The following is a 16,854-nucleotide window of genomic DNA, read 5'->3' as shown; positions in this document are numbered from 1 at the left end:
TCTGGGGTTTTGAGTCTTCAGATATCAAATTCATGTAATTCAGTTACATGATCTACTGTCTCTGGTCATGATTAACACTAAACACTGATTTGACTAAATGGCCATATAGATGACACTCTGATGAGACGTGTTAACTTCAGCTGGCTTTTGTCTGTGCTTCCCACTCTTTCAGAAGACATGATTGAACATGTTACATGTCTTTTCCATGCTGTACAGATCTTCTTCCTGCTTTAATAGTTTAGTTTGACTGATTTATAGACTTTTCACTGGTTGAATATTTGACAGCAAAAATTTTGAAGCATTTTCACAAGGTTTCCTTTTCAGTATGATCACCTACTGACCAAAGGAACCTCAACCTCATCAAATATTAAAGCCCAGTACAGATGAAAAATAGTTCTGAAAATGATCATTTGATGCTTAATTTAAAGCTATGTACTTCAGTTTGAATGCAAGACTTCTCTTGTAATGGTGTTTTTTTCTTTCTTTCTTTTTTTTTGACATGTTAATATTGCTTCAATGTTTATTCATCTGTTTCTGATGGAGACTTGGTAATGTTGCGGATCTTAGCGTTTATGTCTAGTTCATACTGTAGGGGGCAGTGATGAGCCTGACATTTGGATCTCGAGCTAGAAATGAAGAACGAGAACAACCAAACATGCAAAGCACTTCCGAGTCCAAAAATATGGCGGCTCAAACAGGGTTGTCAACGCCAGCCTTTATGAGCGGTAGTGATGTCCCCGTATTCCCCGCGACAGCTCTGTCCGCCGAGGCCGCCCCGTTCACTCCGCTCGGGATGGATGGTTGGCGGCTCGGCTCGCCGTCAGACGCCGAGAAACAGTTTTCCCGTTGCGCTACGAAGCTCAGAGCCCTGCGAGCGGACTCAGGGCAGCTCAGGGAGGAGCTCAACCTGCTATTTGACCAGCTCCTGTCCGAGAACTACAACAGAACCTTCGAGCCCAGCATCAACATCCGACCGGAGGTAACACATACTCGCTTTGGTTGTGACCTTTGTGTTTAAAAAAAGCTCCGTACTGACAATGTTGACAAGAGGAAACTGGACCCAAACAAGTCTTAACAAGGAGATAAATGAAATAAATATGAATCTGACAACAAAACAAAAAAGGAAAATAGTATAGAGTAGAATAAAATGAGCGATGCAACAATTAACTATATTGACAGAAATGACTTTCAATGTTTAGTTTGCGTTTCAGAAAAATGAAACAGTATAACCGGTGCATAATAATACTGTATATGTAATATAAGGTGATATCAGTATGACAGTGAGTATGAATTACGCCAATGATAAACTCATTGGTTCAGGACCAGATTGGCTGAGAGAGGAAGAAACCCCCAGTGATCTTCGCTGTCTTGGCCGTGGTGTGTTTGCTGGTTTGTAGTCCGTTTGTGTACTCCCACCACCACCACCTCCCACAACATAATTGCAGCAGACAGCCAAAACTTCACTCGTTTCAACCATTTAGCAACACTACAGTTAAAACAAATGAGTTTTGCTGTGGTCTCAACAACACCTAAATATTCTTTGGGATATCCAGGATTATTTTGTTGCTGTAAAAGACACTCATGGTGGGACTGAGCCTCTTATGTTCCTGTCTCAGGATGTGTGCAGTCTGCTGAAACATGCCAGTCGTCTTGTGCCGCTGAGTCAAGAGCATTTAGTCATCAAACTCTGCCAGCTTGTACATCATCTACTCAATCAGCTGAAGGTAACACTTTTCCTTAAGTAATTGTAGAATTTATACTATACATGTAGTATAAATATACTCATGTACTGACCATAACTGGATATGAAAATGTGCTGTATCTTCTGAGTCAAGCTAATGTCCTGTTTTTTTCTTACTATCTGCTCTCACCGATGTTAAAGGTAATAATGGACGAGCAGACGTTGGTTGTGTTGATGAACTACACCACCAGTGCACTCAAAGTATGCAGTACGTGGACACACTCGGATGTCCTCCTGGCGCTCTCCACAGTAGTGTATGGGAATGGACCCCAGTGCCAGCAGGTAGGTATCTGCATAAGCTTTGTGACCATGAAATGTGGTATATGCTAACTGTTGAATATTGAGATTTTTCTTTTTTTGTAGCACCTCAGTGGCTTGCTGGGTGAAGACGGTGTCTTACTGCTGTATAGTTCTCCATCCCAGCCAAATATGGAGTTACGCCGTGTTGCTCTTACCTGCATGGCCAACATCTGTCTCAGGTGGGCTTTATAAGAGAAGTGTTGAAAGTATTGAAGTATATGGGAAAAATACTCAGATTTGGCTGTCAGATATTTAAGACAGTTGCCTCATTGTAAGTGGTTTCTCTTTGGTGCAGCTTCAAGAATTATGTCCAGAATATATTAATTTAAGTAGTTTTTTCTTTCTTTCTTTATTTTAAGGTAAATGCTGCTTCTTGGTACTTAAAGCAGTCACAAATCAGTGTTGTGTTCACAGCCTCAGCGTGTAAGTTCTTGGTCGTGATTGTTTCTGTGGTCATGTGGCTTGTTTGTCTCCAGGATCCCCGGTCAGCCGCCTTTGGATGATGAATGTAGAAGCGTATGTTTCAATGTCTTCCTGAAAACACTACAGTCACTCAAACCTCCCAACACTGATGAGCTCTTCTACTGCATGGTACGGATTAAGAGTGTGTTGCGAGTGAATGTTTTAGAGGAGGAAAATACATGTCTTGATTTTTGACTCATGCCCTTCCATGTGTCTTGGTTGCAGATGATCCAGGCTGCACTGAAAGGGCTTCAGTGTTGTCTCTCAGGCGGGAAGTGGAAATTTGGCGGAGGGGAGGAGCTTGGGTCTGTACTGGCCTCACTTAAGGTACAAAATTGTAAATAATTTTCTTTATTCTGCCCAACTATTACATAAAAGTTAATATTGTGCATGTTTTTTTTTTCAGAGGCTCATGTTTCAGGGAACTCCAGGTGTTACTGTCGAGTGGCCGGCTGTGCTTTACCCAGCACCTCTTCCTCAGTACGAGGGTGTCAATGCACCAAAATTCGCTGAGCCGCAAAAACCCTCTGAACCACCTAAGGACCCCGGTGTGCCTGGAAAAACCTCAGGGGTAAGACAAGCCGTCTTCGTTACTGGCATATGTATGAAGAACCATAAATTTGTGGTTTAAATGTTTTTAATATTTCCCCTCAGAATAAGAAGAGGAAATCCAGAGGAAAGGGGAAGAAGACCATCACTGAGGAGAGCAGAGGGATTGATGGAGAGGAAGATGACCGAGAGGCTGTGCCTGCTCTTCAGAAGGGAGTGGCAAAAGAAGGATGCAGAAGGGAGGGAGAGTGCTTGTCTAAACCCTCTGCCCTGTCTCTGTACCCCTCCTGGAAGAGGACCAGTTCTGACTCAGAGTTTTCTGACTCTGAAGGGAATGCACAGAGCAAACTGAGGTATGTCCATGTTTATCCACGTGACTGCAATTTCTTTTTTTGCATTACTACAAGCTTACTTTTTCCTCTGTCAGGCTTTACCACGGTCGTGTGCGTCAAGGAGCGCTTCACTGTCTGCTCGCAGTGGTGAAAGGTGTAGAGAAGAGGACTCTGTATGGGTACTGGTCCTCCTTCATCCCTGACTCTCCTATTGGGGGACCACCGCCTCTCACTCTGTTCACAATCATATTGAAGGACCCCTCACCAAAGGTACAACACACCCTCATTTGTGCCACAGTTCTCCTTTGTGTCTGCGGCTGTGGCATGTATCTCCTCTGTCTCCCTGCAGGTGCGTGCGTGTGCGCTTCAGGTGTTGTCAGCCATGCTGGATGGCTCCCGTCAGTTCCTGGCTGTGGCTGAAGACACGGCGTCTCCTCGAACATCTTACACCCCTTTCTCCTTTTTGCTGGCCACTGCTGTCAGAGAACTGCACCGCGCTCTGAGTCTGGCTCTGCTTGCTGAGACCTCCCCTCAGACGCTCACACAGGTCATAAAGGTACATGTACATGGTGGAATATAATAATAATAAGGTGGGATACCTTATTGTTCTCTCTGTCCTCAGCCTCCAGTGTCTGAACATAGACAACAGCTTACAAGAATGATTAAATTGATTTCTGCCATCCTGTGTAATTTGAAGTGTGATCGCTCTTGTCTCCCAAACATGAACTCATGCAATTAATGGGCATCTACAAGTGCCAAGTGGCACTTTGATGGATTAAACATTTGACAACTTTGTTTTTATTATGTTTTAGATTCTTTACACTTATAAGAAACTTCAGACAGTGACCTAAATCATTATGATTTGTCATCTGTGTGTTATGAATATCCACAGTTTTGTGAATTTTGACCTTCTGGAGGTGCTGAGTTGCCTTCAATAGGGTAAATCATTTGGGTATGATGAATATCTGGGGCAAATTTCATGACAAGCCACCTCATTGTTTCATATTTAGTGTCTGGCCTACCTGGTGGCGAACGCACCCTACCACCGTCTCAGACCTGGTCTCCTCAGCCCTCTCTGGAAGCAGATACGCCCCTATGTGCGCCACAGAGGTCTGTATTACAGCAATGCACTGCATAGGGATTTAAGAGGTAGCTTCAGTCAAACATGTTTTTTTTAATCCAACTGCCCTCCGTCTTCAGATGTGAATGTTCGCGTGTCAGTCCTGACACTTTATGGGGCTTTGGTGACGACTCAGGCTCCTCTCCCTGAGGTGCAGCTCCTCCTCCGACAGCCGGAGGGCAGCAGCACAGAGTCATTCTTGCAGCAGGATTCGGCTCTCAGCTGGAGGCAAAGAGACGGAGTGTCCTCGCCCTCTCGCACGCCAGTCACGCCCTCCCAGAGGAGTTCATCTACACAATCCCCCCGTGTTCCCCGCACGCCGGCGGAAGAGGGCAACTCCCCGCCGTGGCTGCTACATCTGTGTGTGTCGCTGGTGACTCAGCCCAGAGAGGACCAATCAGACAGCGAGGGGGCGGGAACAGGAGGAGGTCCTGCTTTTGAGCCCCCTCCTGTCCGACTTGAAGCTCTACAGGTGAGAGATGATTGGTGGGAAAGAAAGTGATAAAAGAGACGTTTCTGAAGGTGTTTTTTTTAAAATGTGTCCTTTGTGTTTCAGGTCATGTCCCATCTGGTCCGTGGCTACTTCTCTCTAGTCCAAGCATGTCTGTGTGACATTGGGCAGGTGAGCGCCCGCTGCCTTGGGGAGACAGACCCCTCCATACAACTGCACGGCACAAAGGTAACGCCTTCCCTTCTCTCTTTCTCCATCTTCTCTGCTCTGATGTTGTTAAAGTTGAGTCTGTGCATGAAATGACAACAGCTAACAAATATTAAAGGGTCACAATCTGTGCACTGAGATCTAGTATGTCATCTTCTTTTATTTAGTTACTAGAGGAGTTAGGGATGGGAATAATCCAGCAGTACAGAGCAGAGAATAATGTGCCCGAGAGCTCGAGGGTCCCCATGAGCCAAGTAAGTACAAACTATTTGTTAAGAGGTTGTTTCTTATTTGCATTAGGTTCTGTTTTCCCTTTTCATTTGAATGTTATAGTGTTCAAAGGTGCTAATGGGGCAGACCCACAGCTAGGGGCAAGTGGAGATTATCTTAGAAGATTATATTATATTAGCAAGTTAATCTTTCTATCATCTCCAAATTATATTGGCCAATACCTTTATTGTAGGCAGTGGAGACGCTCCAGTTGTTTTTCTTCTCCTTTTTCAAACAGATTGCATATCCTCAAAAAATGTTGGTTAATGTCCATATATCAAATGTGTGATTAGAAAGTTCTAAATGCTATTTTTTAAGTCCAGGAAAATATAAAAATCTTAAAAAGTATATTAAGGTGTTTTCATTTCATACATGGGCGTTTTGTAGGTGGTGCTGTTTTGGTCAGAAGTCTTGAGTGGTCCTCTGAACGCAGCGCTGCAGAATGAACAACATCCCACGCTGCAGACGAGCGCCTGCGACACGCTGTCCTCCATCCTGCCGCAGGCGTTTGCACAGCTGCCTGTGAGTTCCCCTTTTGACCGGATGCTGTCTGTTTCCACTCATTTAATAGTGAGGTTTGTGGAGCTGTACGTGTGACTTGCAGTGTTGTTCTCAAGGACAAGACCCAGCTGATGTGCATAACCGTGCTGCTGGGGCTGACCTACAGTGAAAACTACTTGGTGAAGACAGCAGCGGTCAGGGCTTTGGGAGTCTACATACTGTTTCCTTGCCTGAGAGAGGTACGGCCATCTGAGCAGCATGTTTCTGAGGCACGAGCATTATTTATACATGTTGTGGGTTTTTTTTCCCCTTACTTTCTCTTTCTCTTCAGGATGTGATGTTCGTGGCAGACACAGCCAACACCATCCTCGCTGCTCTGGATGATCGATCTCCAAATGTTCGTGCCAAGGCTGCCTGGTCCCTGGGCAACCTCACAGACACACTTATTGTTAATATGTAAGAAAACGTGGCTACAAAGTGCTAGTTGAATGCTTTAGAAACAAAATGAATACATCATCATTTATCTTACTGATCTGGATGAAGACTGACTGATTTAACTGAATCACGGGCGGGATACATAAATTATTTTGGGCTTTCAATGAGTAGGATTTAGTTGTATGCAGGTCTCTCCTAACTGACTACAGAGACCAGCGGAGGTCACATGAGCAGAGATGTATGGCAGAGGTATTCTCCAAGATCCCTTCTGTTTAGAGATTGATTATGTTTCTGTCTATCTCATGTCTCTTTATCAGGGAGAGTGTAGGTGTGGACTTCCAAGAAGAGTTATCAGACATGCTGCTGCTGAAAATGTTGCAGGCCGCAACCCGAGCATCTGCCGACAAAGACAAGGTGAGAGCAAGCGCACTTTAACACACAAGAGCAAGCATTCGGATTTGTTATCTCTTGACAGATTTTGTTTTGTAATGAGGTTTCAAAATAATTTCAGAATAGATGTGTTTGGGGCACAAAAAAAGCTTTTCTGGCAAAGAGGAAACCTCCGAATCTATGAGAGTGTGTAACATGCATGAATGAAGAGTGTCTTCTCTTTTCGATTGGCTCTCATCGCTCTGAGCTCACTTCCTCCCTTTGGCCGCCCCTCCAGGTAAAGTCCAACGCAGTACGAGCACTCGGGAATCTGCTTCATTTCCTGCGTCAGAGTCAGCTGAGCCGGTCTGCGTTCCAACGCCCGCTGGAAGATGCAGTCCGTGCTCTGGTTAAAACTGTCCAATCAGATGCCACAATGAAGGTCCGATGGAATGCCTGTTATGCGTTGGGAAATGCTTTCAGAAACCCCGCCCTGTCGCTCGGTAAGTGTTATTACCCAAGATGTTTGTGTGTTATGTTTAAGGAATACGCTTGCTAAAAATTAGAGAGGAAGACGGACACCATTCCCATCTATTCATTAAATAAGGCTAAAAGATGGCTAGCTTAGCATAAAGGGTAGAAACATTTGGAAACAAGTGTTTTTAAAAAATCTTGAACTGTTCCTTTTCCTTTTTTCTGTCTTCCTGTCAGACTCAGCGCCATGGTCGTCTGACGCATTCTCCTCCCTCTGCCATGTTGTCACTTCCTGCAAGAACTTCAAGGTACGAATCAAGTCTGCTGCTGCACTGGCGGTCCCCAGCCACCGTGGCTGCTATGGAGACACGAAGCGGTTCAGCTGTGTGTGGCGTTCTCTCGCCACGGCGCTGGAGAACAGCGAAGACACAAACGACTTCTTAGAGTACCGCTACAGTGCCAGCCTGCGACACACGCTCTCACACGCTCTCCTACACCTGCTCAGTGTCAGCCAGTCACAGGACATGCCAGCCCTCGGAGGATCGCTGGCCTCGGAGGAAGGGAGGGCCATCAAAGAGCATTTGATCAAATATATCAGAGCAGAGGAGGGAGGAGGAGGAGATGGGGAACAGGGAGAGAAAGACGCAGGGGGGGACAGTTTCACCCCTCAGCAGAGAGTTGGGGGTGTGCAGCAGACCCTGATCAGACTGAAGGGGGTGAAGGCTGAAGGAGAGGGATATGCAGAGGAGGAAAGAGGTAAAGAGGTGGTGATTCATTTCCTGGAAGATTTACTTAAGATGTGTGAAGAGTCATGAAGAATCTCCTTTCCAGCTGCAGCGCTGGGTTTCAGAAAACTGCCTGAGAAGGACTGGTCTCTTAGGTTGGACAGATCAGAAGAGAGATGTCCAACCACAAACTAACTTAACTGAGGGCAAAGATAATCTTAACCCATATGTGTCTACATTTTTCTCAGTGGTTTTATGTAATGTTAATTGGGTCCCATACAAACATCTGTTTTCTCTATTTTGTGCACTCTTTTCCAGAAAATGTTTTTTGAATGAGTGGCAGCTATAGTTGCCTGTGGGCACGTGCCTTGTATCTCCCCTATAATAATAAAATGTTAACTCATTACTACTCTAAATAGTAACATCGTGAAACCACTATTTGGTGAATTAGTATAGATAGGTAATTTCATGTCTATTCCTGTCAAAGTTACAAAAAATATACTGTATAATACACAAAAAGACACAGAGAAATGCTTGTGAAATCTTTCAAACAGGAAGTTCTTTGAACCATTTAAAAGACTGCAGCCTTATTTATACAACATAAATATTTATGACACAAGTGAAAACCACAGCAAGTTTTTTTTCTCTCCTTGTTTATGTCTATGTAAAACATTAGTGGGTCACCTCTCGTGGCCATTTTGTGGAAGTTATGTAATTTGGAATATTTCTTATTTTGCTGAACAGTTCCAACGCTGCATCTCACGGATGATAGTATTTAACTTGTCCTCCCCTGCATTTGACATCATTCAATCTTTCTGGTCTGCCACACAAAGCAGCACCGTCAGCCCTAACATTAGCTACCAAACACTAGCAGTAAACTTTTAGCTAACAACTTATCAAAAAATTAACTGTTACTAAACATTAGTCTTTAACTTATCTAATATTAGTAATTTAAAGTTTTACATCTCCTTGTTCTTGTGTATTTGCTAGCAGCTAATTGAAATAGCTGCTTGGACAGTATGGTGTGTAACACTCTGGAAAGTCACTTCGTACCTCAGAAAAGGGGTAACATCTCTGGATTAATTCCAGCCGGGGTGCCGCCCCGCTGACGGTGTATTAGACTTTTCAGATTATTACTGTCAAGGCATTTGCCCACAGGTAATTATGGTTGTGGCTTGGACAAATGAAATGAAAAAGTTTACATCTGATGTAATATTTTTGTTGTTTCGGTGATGCTGGAGATTTTCACGATGAAGTAGAAACATTCTTTGAAAATGTCCTTATGTTGGGAGGGTTTGTTTTTGCCATAACCTCAAAGAAGGTGGATCGGGACCTCAAAACATCCTTTGACAAAAAAATTATTTTTGTTGTTGTCTAGTCACTTAACAATGTTATTTAAAACATGCATAACATTTATACATTTATTTAGAAGTGGAAAATGAGAATCATGCACTTTGGCAACTACAGTTACTGGCGGGGTTAAACCAGTTAAGTACATTTCATTTATGGTAGACAGTTCTTCAACTTTTACCAGAGATTCTTAGCGCTAGTGCACTTTTTGTCAAATCAGATTCAAGAGAAGACAGACATCTTTACAGCTGATACAGGTATAAGGTGTCTGAATTCTGTCATATTTCTTCCAACAGCATTTCCAAGCCATGAATCAGATTATGGACTACACTACATTTGTCCATGTGACTATAGAAATGATGATGCAGACCGGACATCCGTGCAAAAATAAACAGTGATTTCCAAAGTTGCTCAACACGAGTGTAAACACAGTATGTGTTTATGTCAGAGAAATCATTAATCTGCTCTGTTTTACAACATGCTGTCTTCCAGAATTTGACCTTAGATGTGAAACAGTACTGTGTGTGCAAAGAACAAGAGTCTGGAAGTAAAGATTATGTGGTATCAAAGAAATTGAAATATATTAGTCATACTCTCTTTAAAAAAAAAAGAAAAGGGAAATAACAGTAAATAATGAAGGGGATTCAATCATTAACCCATCATCTGTAAGTACCACTTTGATATTTGAGGTGCATTTACTTGTCTAGATGAACTACACAATGTGATCAGGTTCAAGTTTTAACTCTTACCAAAGCATTATAGTTTAGAAGCAATAAAGTATTTCTATTTTGCAAAAAAACATCCTGTTATCAGTAACAACAGAAGTCAGATCAGTGTTGAACAGTATAAAGTGGATACGGTATTTAAACACCCAAGTGAACAAAGTTCAATTTTTTGAAAGGCTGCATTACCAAGTGAGCAACAGTGTTGTGGTCCTGGATATCAAAGCAGTTCTTGGAACCAAAATCTGAAGTGGATGCCTATTAAACACCAATGTGTTTCTACCAGGAGCGTTCACACAACAATCTGATGTTGTAAGAAGGAAGTGAAAGACACAGGTGATGAACTAACTCAGCTCTAAAATATATTTTAAGGGATGAGTTCTTAATTGGCACCCATTATGCACATATATGTAGACATCATCATATCATATTACATTACATTTACACTTTGAACACGTGACTGGTGTCCCTATTCTGTGTGATTTAAAATGAATGAAACAGCTGCACAAGGTACGGTTTTAATGTTACATTTATTTTAACATACAGGGGGTGTTAAAGTAAACCAGCAGGGGGCACCAGTGTTCAGAGAGGAGGAGAACTGCTGATGGATGATCCGGATGTTGATTACTGATGCCTGCGTACGGACAGACCACGCTGCAGCAGGAATGGACGCCTTCGAGTTGTTTCGGAAACTCGGTTCGGGAGCTAAGTTTGACCTGAAGAGGTTTGGTCAAGATGCCGCTCGGTTTAAGGTGAATTAAGCATATGTAGCCGATGATACGCCAGAGGAAAGTAGTGGTTGATGGCAGCATGAGCCGCAGTCTAATGTCTTTCGGGCTACCTCCGAGTTAAGCTAGCGTTAAGTGTGCTGCAATGTTCGAATGTTTTCGGATTGTTTCTTTTACATGTTAGGGATGTTGAGTACGTTAATGGCGCACTTAATTTAATGAGAGGCTAGACAATGTGTCACGCAAGTTTTATACACTGAAAGTGACAGCATTCCTGTCTCATTTTCCAGTGTGTCAGGACTCAAGGAGTGGACGCGTCCTCAGATCGTTTCACTGCGATCGATTACTTTGGCACAGGACCAACCAATGGAGCCCAGAGCAGCTCTAAAGGCCCGGAGGAGGAGGAGGAGGAGGAGGAGGATGGAGAGGGATATGAGGTGGGAAGTGAAAGTGGCAAAAGGAAGCCAAAGGATGTGGAGAGAGGCGTGAGGAAGAAAAAGAAAAAGACGAAAAACAGCCAGGTGGAAGGTAAATGATGATGTGTGTGTTTGCTGCATTAACAACTGACTGACGGCAGACTGTGGTCATCTTCAGGTGTTTTGAAGTTTACAGATGTTCGTATTCATTCATTGTCCATTGAGTTGTATGATACATGTACAGTTCAAGGATGGAATAAGTGTCAGCTTTGTATCACTTCTGAGTCTGCAAGTTGACAACAGAAAATACATGTCAGTGACAACATTTCTGTGATGTGGACAGACAGGAAAATAGCTGATTTAAATGGATCAAAATAAAAGGCTTCTGTTTTGTTGTTTGTTAAGCAAAAGCAGAATCAGAATTGTCTTTATTGCCATGTAAGTAAAGAGGTTTCACATAAGTAAAATAAATATGGTTCTGGAGGTAGTACAGAATGGAAGTAGTGCAAGTAGGTGAGGTAAACAGTGCATATGGTCAGCAGATGGATCATAACATGAGCATAGATCAGTGTCTTTACTGAAGTAGCTAAAGTGCAGATATTTTAAACAGTGTTTAAAATGCAAAAGTTCACATCACAGTGATGGCTTGTGATTGAATGTGATGGAGCTCTCCATGTCGGAGACTCACTGTTGTTTACTGTCTTCTGTCTGACTGAAGCTGGTGTCGGGTCGCTGAAAGACACGGGGGGAAATGGCATCACCTGGACCTCCTCACTGGACAGAGACTTCGAAAACCTGCAGAGCGATGGGAAGGAGAAATTCTCTCTGAAGAGGCTGAAACATCTTCATCAGGAAAAGGTCCTCAAAGAGACACAACTCACAGCAGAAATAAAAAGTGGTTAAAGGGATTTTATGTGATTATGATAAATGGAAGAATTATGTTGCTGCTGTAATGTTAAAGTAAAGTACCTCTGATTTTATTTGACTTCAGGTGAATCGTATTCGCTCTCAACACCGTATCAACGTGCACGGCTGTGATGTACCTGACCCCGTGTGCACCTTTGAGGAGCTCCAGTCCGAGTATTGTCTCAACCCTCGTGTCCTCCAGAACCTCAAAGACGCCGGGCTGAGCTCCCCGACGCCGATACAGATGCAGGCCATACCGCTCATGATGCATGTGAGTACAGTCACACATTCAGTCGTCGATAAGCAGTGTACAGATGGTGGGTTTGTGAGGATTTCCATGTGTCTGGTTTGTGGATCAGGGTCGGGAGCTTCTGGCCTGTGCTCCCACAGGATCAGGAAAGACTCTGGCTTTCTGTCTCCCGCTGCTCGCCCACCTGCAGCAGCCGGCCAACCAGGGCTTCAGAGCTGTGATCATCTCCCCAACCAGAGAGCTGGCCAGCCAGGTATCCATACAAAAGTCAATTCCAGTTTAGTTTTCCATTGTCATATCATGAAGTACATCTCATTTATTGATATTCAAGAAGAAGACCTGATGACATGACTTTATCGAGCACTATCAAATATACTGTATATGTACAGAAAGGTACTCTTACATGTTTCACCACCATGTTTCTGCAGATGCAATCAAAATCCTCCATACTTGAGTTATTTTTGTGAAATGATCTCACACACTTATGTATTTTGAACACATTTGAGTCAGTGATGTTGTATTGTGCTAAGACCTACAGAGAGCTGCTCCGTCTGTCAGAGGGAGTAGGATTTAGAGTTCACATCATAGACAAAGCCTCTTTGGCGGCCAAGAAATATGGACCAAAGTCAAACAAAAAATATGGTAAGACATGGGAAATTTCTCCACAGAAATCAATTAGTTAGAATCGCCTTTACCTCCCTCTTTACCTCCTGTGTTTCTCTGGGCAGATATACTCGTCAGTACTCCAAACAGACTCATCTTCCTTCTCAAGCAGGATCCTCCAGCTCTCGACCTCAGCAGGTAACTGAATCTGTTGCTCTCTGAAGTTGGTTTTCTTTTCTTAAAGTTAGGTGTCTTGTAAACAAACAAGTTATGTTCTCATTCATATTCAGTCACCAAAACTCATCGTGTCAATCCTTGAGGTCTTACAAATAATACTGAATGCATCTACATCCTCATAAAACATTGGAAATGCATTGTTTCTGCCCAGGCCGTCTCTATGTGGGCTATCAGCTTCACTGAGCCAAATATCAGTGATCCCTGATGACCAGTATCACAAGTCATTATCAGCTGGCTTTGTTAACAGCAGTTTTCTCATAGAATAGAATAGAATAAGATGGTGTAGAAACGGGGCTATAAATAAGTGGGGAAATTATTTTGTGATTGTGATTGGTGATTAGTTTTATTTTATTACATGTGATGCACATAAAAAGCAGTGTCAGTGTCATCTGTTTCTGCTGTCAAAGTTGATTCATGTTACTCTGAGTGTAAAAGTATCACCGCTGTCAGGAATCAGAGAGTCTTCATCCTTATTTATTCGGTGTGTAACTGCCCCTCGGTTTGTTAGCTCTGCTTTTAAATCCAGAGAGGACACGTGGAAAGCCTGGAACAGCAGACTATAAAAATATGTATTGCTTTTTATTATTTGTCTCTTTATTATGAACTCGGGGGACTTTTTGTTGCATGTCATAACCCTCTCTCTTGTTTGATATCTCCACTGTTAAAAAAAATTGTGAGATTGTTTGTTGTCTTCTGTTCAGTGTGGAGTGGCTGGTTGTCGATGAGTCCGATAAGCTGTTTGAGGATGGTAAGATGGGCTTCAGGGAGCAACTCGCCACAATTTTTTTGGCCTGTTCTGGTCCGAAGGTGCGCAGGGCGTTCTTCAGCGCCACCTGCACGTCTGATGTGGAGCAGTGGTGCCGTCTGAACCTCGACAACCTGGTGTCTGTCAACATTGGGCACAGGTAATAATCTACCTGTATGACTTTTTACTTTGTTGGATTTGTAATCTTTTTCTCGCATAACATAAATGAATTTATTTTTCTTTTCAGAAATACAGCAGTTGAGACTGTGGAACAGGAGCTGCTGTTTGTTGGGACAGAAAATGGCAAACTGTTAGCCATGAGGGAGATCATCAAAAAAGTAAGGACACTCCAGCGAAGCTGTTTTTCAGGCTTGCAAAGAATATTCATTTCTATTAATTTGTTTCTGAACTAGATCATCCCACAGTCATGAGTTTTGCAGCTAAACTGTGACTATTAAAGGCGGAAGTGAATACAAAGAGATGAAGAGATGTCCTTCTTGCCACTTTCAGGGTTTCCTGCCTCCTATGCTGGTGTTTGTGCAGTCCATAGAGCGAGCACGGGAGCTTTTCCACGAGTTGGTTTATGAAGGCATCAATGTAGACGTGATCCACGCAGACCGCACACAACAGCAGGTACACACTAACACACAGTATGCTGTATTATGATCCCTTTCTGCAGTGCAGCCTTGCATTTATCCTCCTTCTCCTTCTCTGTGGCTTTTCTGTGTCAGAGGGACAACGTAGTGAGCAGTTTTCGCTCCGGTAAGATTTGGGTATTGATCTGCACGGCTCTGCTCGCCAGAGGAATCGACTTCAAGGGGGTCAACCTCGTGCTGAACTATGACTTCCCCACCAGCGCTGTCGAGTACATCCACCGAATTGGTAAGTATTTATGTATGACCAATCATTTCTTGTGTTGTGTTGGGCTCATGTCATTATGTTTGTCCAGTGTAGCTTCTTGTATCTCTCCTCTGTTCCTCCCTGTCTGCTCACTGGATCCCTCTTAAATCATTCTGTGTGCCTCAGGTCGAACTGGTAGAGCTGGACATCAGGGGAAGGCCATCACCTTCTTCACAGAAAATGACAAACCACTGCTGCGCAGGTACATAAAATCACAAACTGTCTTCCTACACTGGTTATATGAAGGTCAGATGAGGTAGACAAGTCATCAAATAATTTGCACCAGGACAAATGTAACAATACTGCTTTGAATTATGTTAATGAGCACAACATTCAGGACCTTTTGAAATGTCACTAAAATGTTATAGGTGTCTAGGTGTGCTGTTTTTTCTTTACTTTTCCATTCAACTATGGAAATTCAGCTATCTAAGTTTTTCTTAAAATTTATACTTTTTCTTCTGAATATATTTCTCTTTCTGACAGCATCGCTAATGTCATAAAACAAGCTGGCTGCCCTGTACCCGACTACATGATCGGCTTCAAGAAGATACACAGGTAAGAACATATGATCATAATAAAGCTTCACAATAACTGTCTTAGTTATTATCTCACTCTTTTATTTCTTTTGACTAGTGTGTTTTGGTGATGCTGTTGTAAGAGTCCAGCTGTGTTTGTTCTGTGTTTAGCAAAGTGAAGCGGAGATTTGAGAAGAAACCTCCAAACCGAAGCACCATTTGCACAACTCCTCGCTTCTTAATGAAGAAGAAAGGAAAAGCAACAAATAAAGGACAGAAAGGAGGGAAGCAGGCTGCAGGTGGAGAGAAGAAAGGAGAGAGTGAATCTCAAAGAGAAGTGCAGCAGCAGAAAGTGAAAAAGAAAACACAAGGACAGGGGCTGAAGAGAAATAAAATACAGAAAAAAAGGGAAACAGAAAAACAGAAGAAAACATCTCAGAAGACAGGATCAAATTCTTCTGAAGTCAAGTTAAAAAAGTAAGGAGTGTGTGTGTGTCCTTATAATGGATAGACTTTCCTGTACATTTAATATACCCATTTAATGTCCACAATTGTCCGTTTGCCATAAGAGCTGACTTTTTACCTGACAGGTACCTTTCTGTAAAATTAGATTTTCATGTTTCCGTGGGTTTACCATGAAGGACACAAAGCCAGCAGATGGTTCGGAGTTGTACATGCTCACATCTTTCATAAAAATAACTGCCATCTTCTATTACAAATCATCTGTTGTCATGCCAGTATGGAATGAGTTAAAAATGCAGACAATCTTTTGGGATGCAGGTGAAAAAAAAAAAACAACTGTTAATTTAGTCTCCCTTCCTACTGACTCCACCAGGAAAAAGGCGAAGAAAAATAAGCCACAAGAAGACTAGAGGAGTGGGACGAGCAGATTGATGAAGATGAATGAAAATCGACGATCCTTTTTTTTACTGCTAAATTTACAGTTGTGCTTTGTATTATCAGAATATAAAATAAACAGTTTTATTTAAATATTGATGCTGTTTTTCATATTTGGTGTGTGTTTTATATATTTATACTAATATATATATATATATATTAGTGTGATTTTGTTTTTGTTTGTCACACTTTCTCACCTGCAGTTTAATGGAATTGGGAGAATATTTTTAACATTCTTCAAGAAAAGTGGAGGCTATAATGAATCATTTTGTTTAACTAATAAGCTAGAGCCAAGTGCATGAATAAAGATCTGAAACAATTTTTAAGTTATTTTTAATATAAGTAATGTATCTTAAGGGTTAGTAATTTATTCTGAATATTCAGACTTCATCAGAGGATATATTTTCCCTAATAGAAGTTAGTTTTGTCCCAAAAGTATATATATTTGGGTTTTTTTTCTTCTTTATTGCAAAGTGGTGCATTGTGGTGAGTAAGGTGTGGGAAAAATAAAATGCTCATGTTCTAGCTAAAAGTGAGTAGCAAAATCTTTATGAAAGAAGTAGTTTTAATGGTATTCATAATAGTAATGCCATATAATCCAGTTTAAAGCTCATGGTGGTTCACTTATTTAAATGGGTTTTTAAAAAAA

General features: G+C 42.2%; 2 protein-coding genes across 2 annotated transcripts; both read left to right on the top strand.

Moving 5' to 3' along the window:
• The first annotated feature begins 625 nt into the window (after positions 1-625).
• heatr6 (HEAT repeat containing 6) lies at positions 626-9,341 on the top strand. Its single transcript, XM_046410600.1, has 20 exons — positions 626-979; positions 1,617-1,724; positions 1,883-2,023; positions 2,105-2,220; positions 2,518-2,632; positions 2,729-2,830; positions 2,910-3,074; positions 3,158-3,405; positions 3,480-3,654; positions 3,734-3,940; positions 4,395-4,494; positions 4,585-4,976; positions 5,061-5,183; positions 5,330-5,416; positions 5,820-5,954; positions 6,050-6,172; positions 6,265-6,389; positions 6,686-6,782; positions 7,036-7,240; positions 7,449-9,341. Exons 1-20 carry the CDS (start codon positions 656-658, stop codon positions 8,024-8,026), a joined length of 3,666 nt encoding a protein of 1,221 aa, XP_046266556.1. The 5' UTR covers positions 626-655; the 3' UTR covers positions 8,027-9,341.
• A 1,252-nt stretch (positions 9,342-10,593) lies between these two features.
• Positions 10,594-16,298, top strand: ddx52 (DEAD (Asp-Glu-Ala-Asp) box polypeptide 52). The gene is made up of 15 exons (XM_046410601.1): positions 10,594-10,760; positions 11,027-11,264; positions 11,871-12,010; positions 12,144-12,329; positions 12,418-12,561; positions 12,839-12,950; positions 13,037-13,109; positions 13,850-14,053; positions 14,141-14,231; positions 14,404-14,526; positions 14,625-14,775; positions 14,920-14,995; positions 15,277-15,348; positions 15,480-15,785; positions 16,144-16,298. Exons 1-15 carry the CDS (start codon positions 10,617-10,619, stop codon positions 16,178-16,180), a joined length of 2,097 nt encoding a protein of 698 aa, XP_046266557.1. The 5' UTR covers positions 10,594-10,616; the 3' UTR covers positions 16,181-16,298.
• Positions 16,299-16,854: the final 556 nt, after the last annotated feature.

Source organism: Scatophagus argus, chromosome 14 (genome assembly GCF_020382885.2).
Source record: "Scatophagus argus isolate fScaArg1 chromosome 14, fScaArg1.pri, whole genome shotgun sequence".
In the NCBI taxonomy this organism is placed as follows: domain Eukaryota; kingdom Metazoa; phylum Chordata; class Actinopteri; family Scatophagidae; genus Scatophagus; species Scatophagus argus.
Note: the sequence above shows the minus strand (reverse complement) of the source record. Positions and strands in the feature narration are given on the sequence as shown.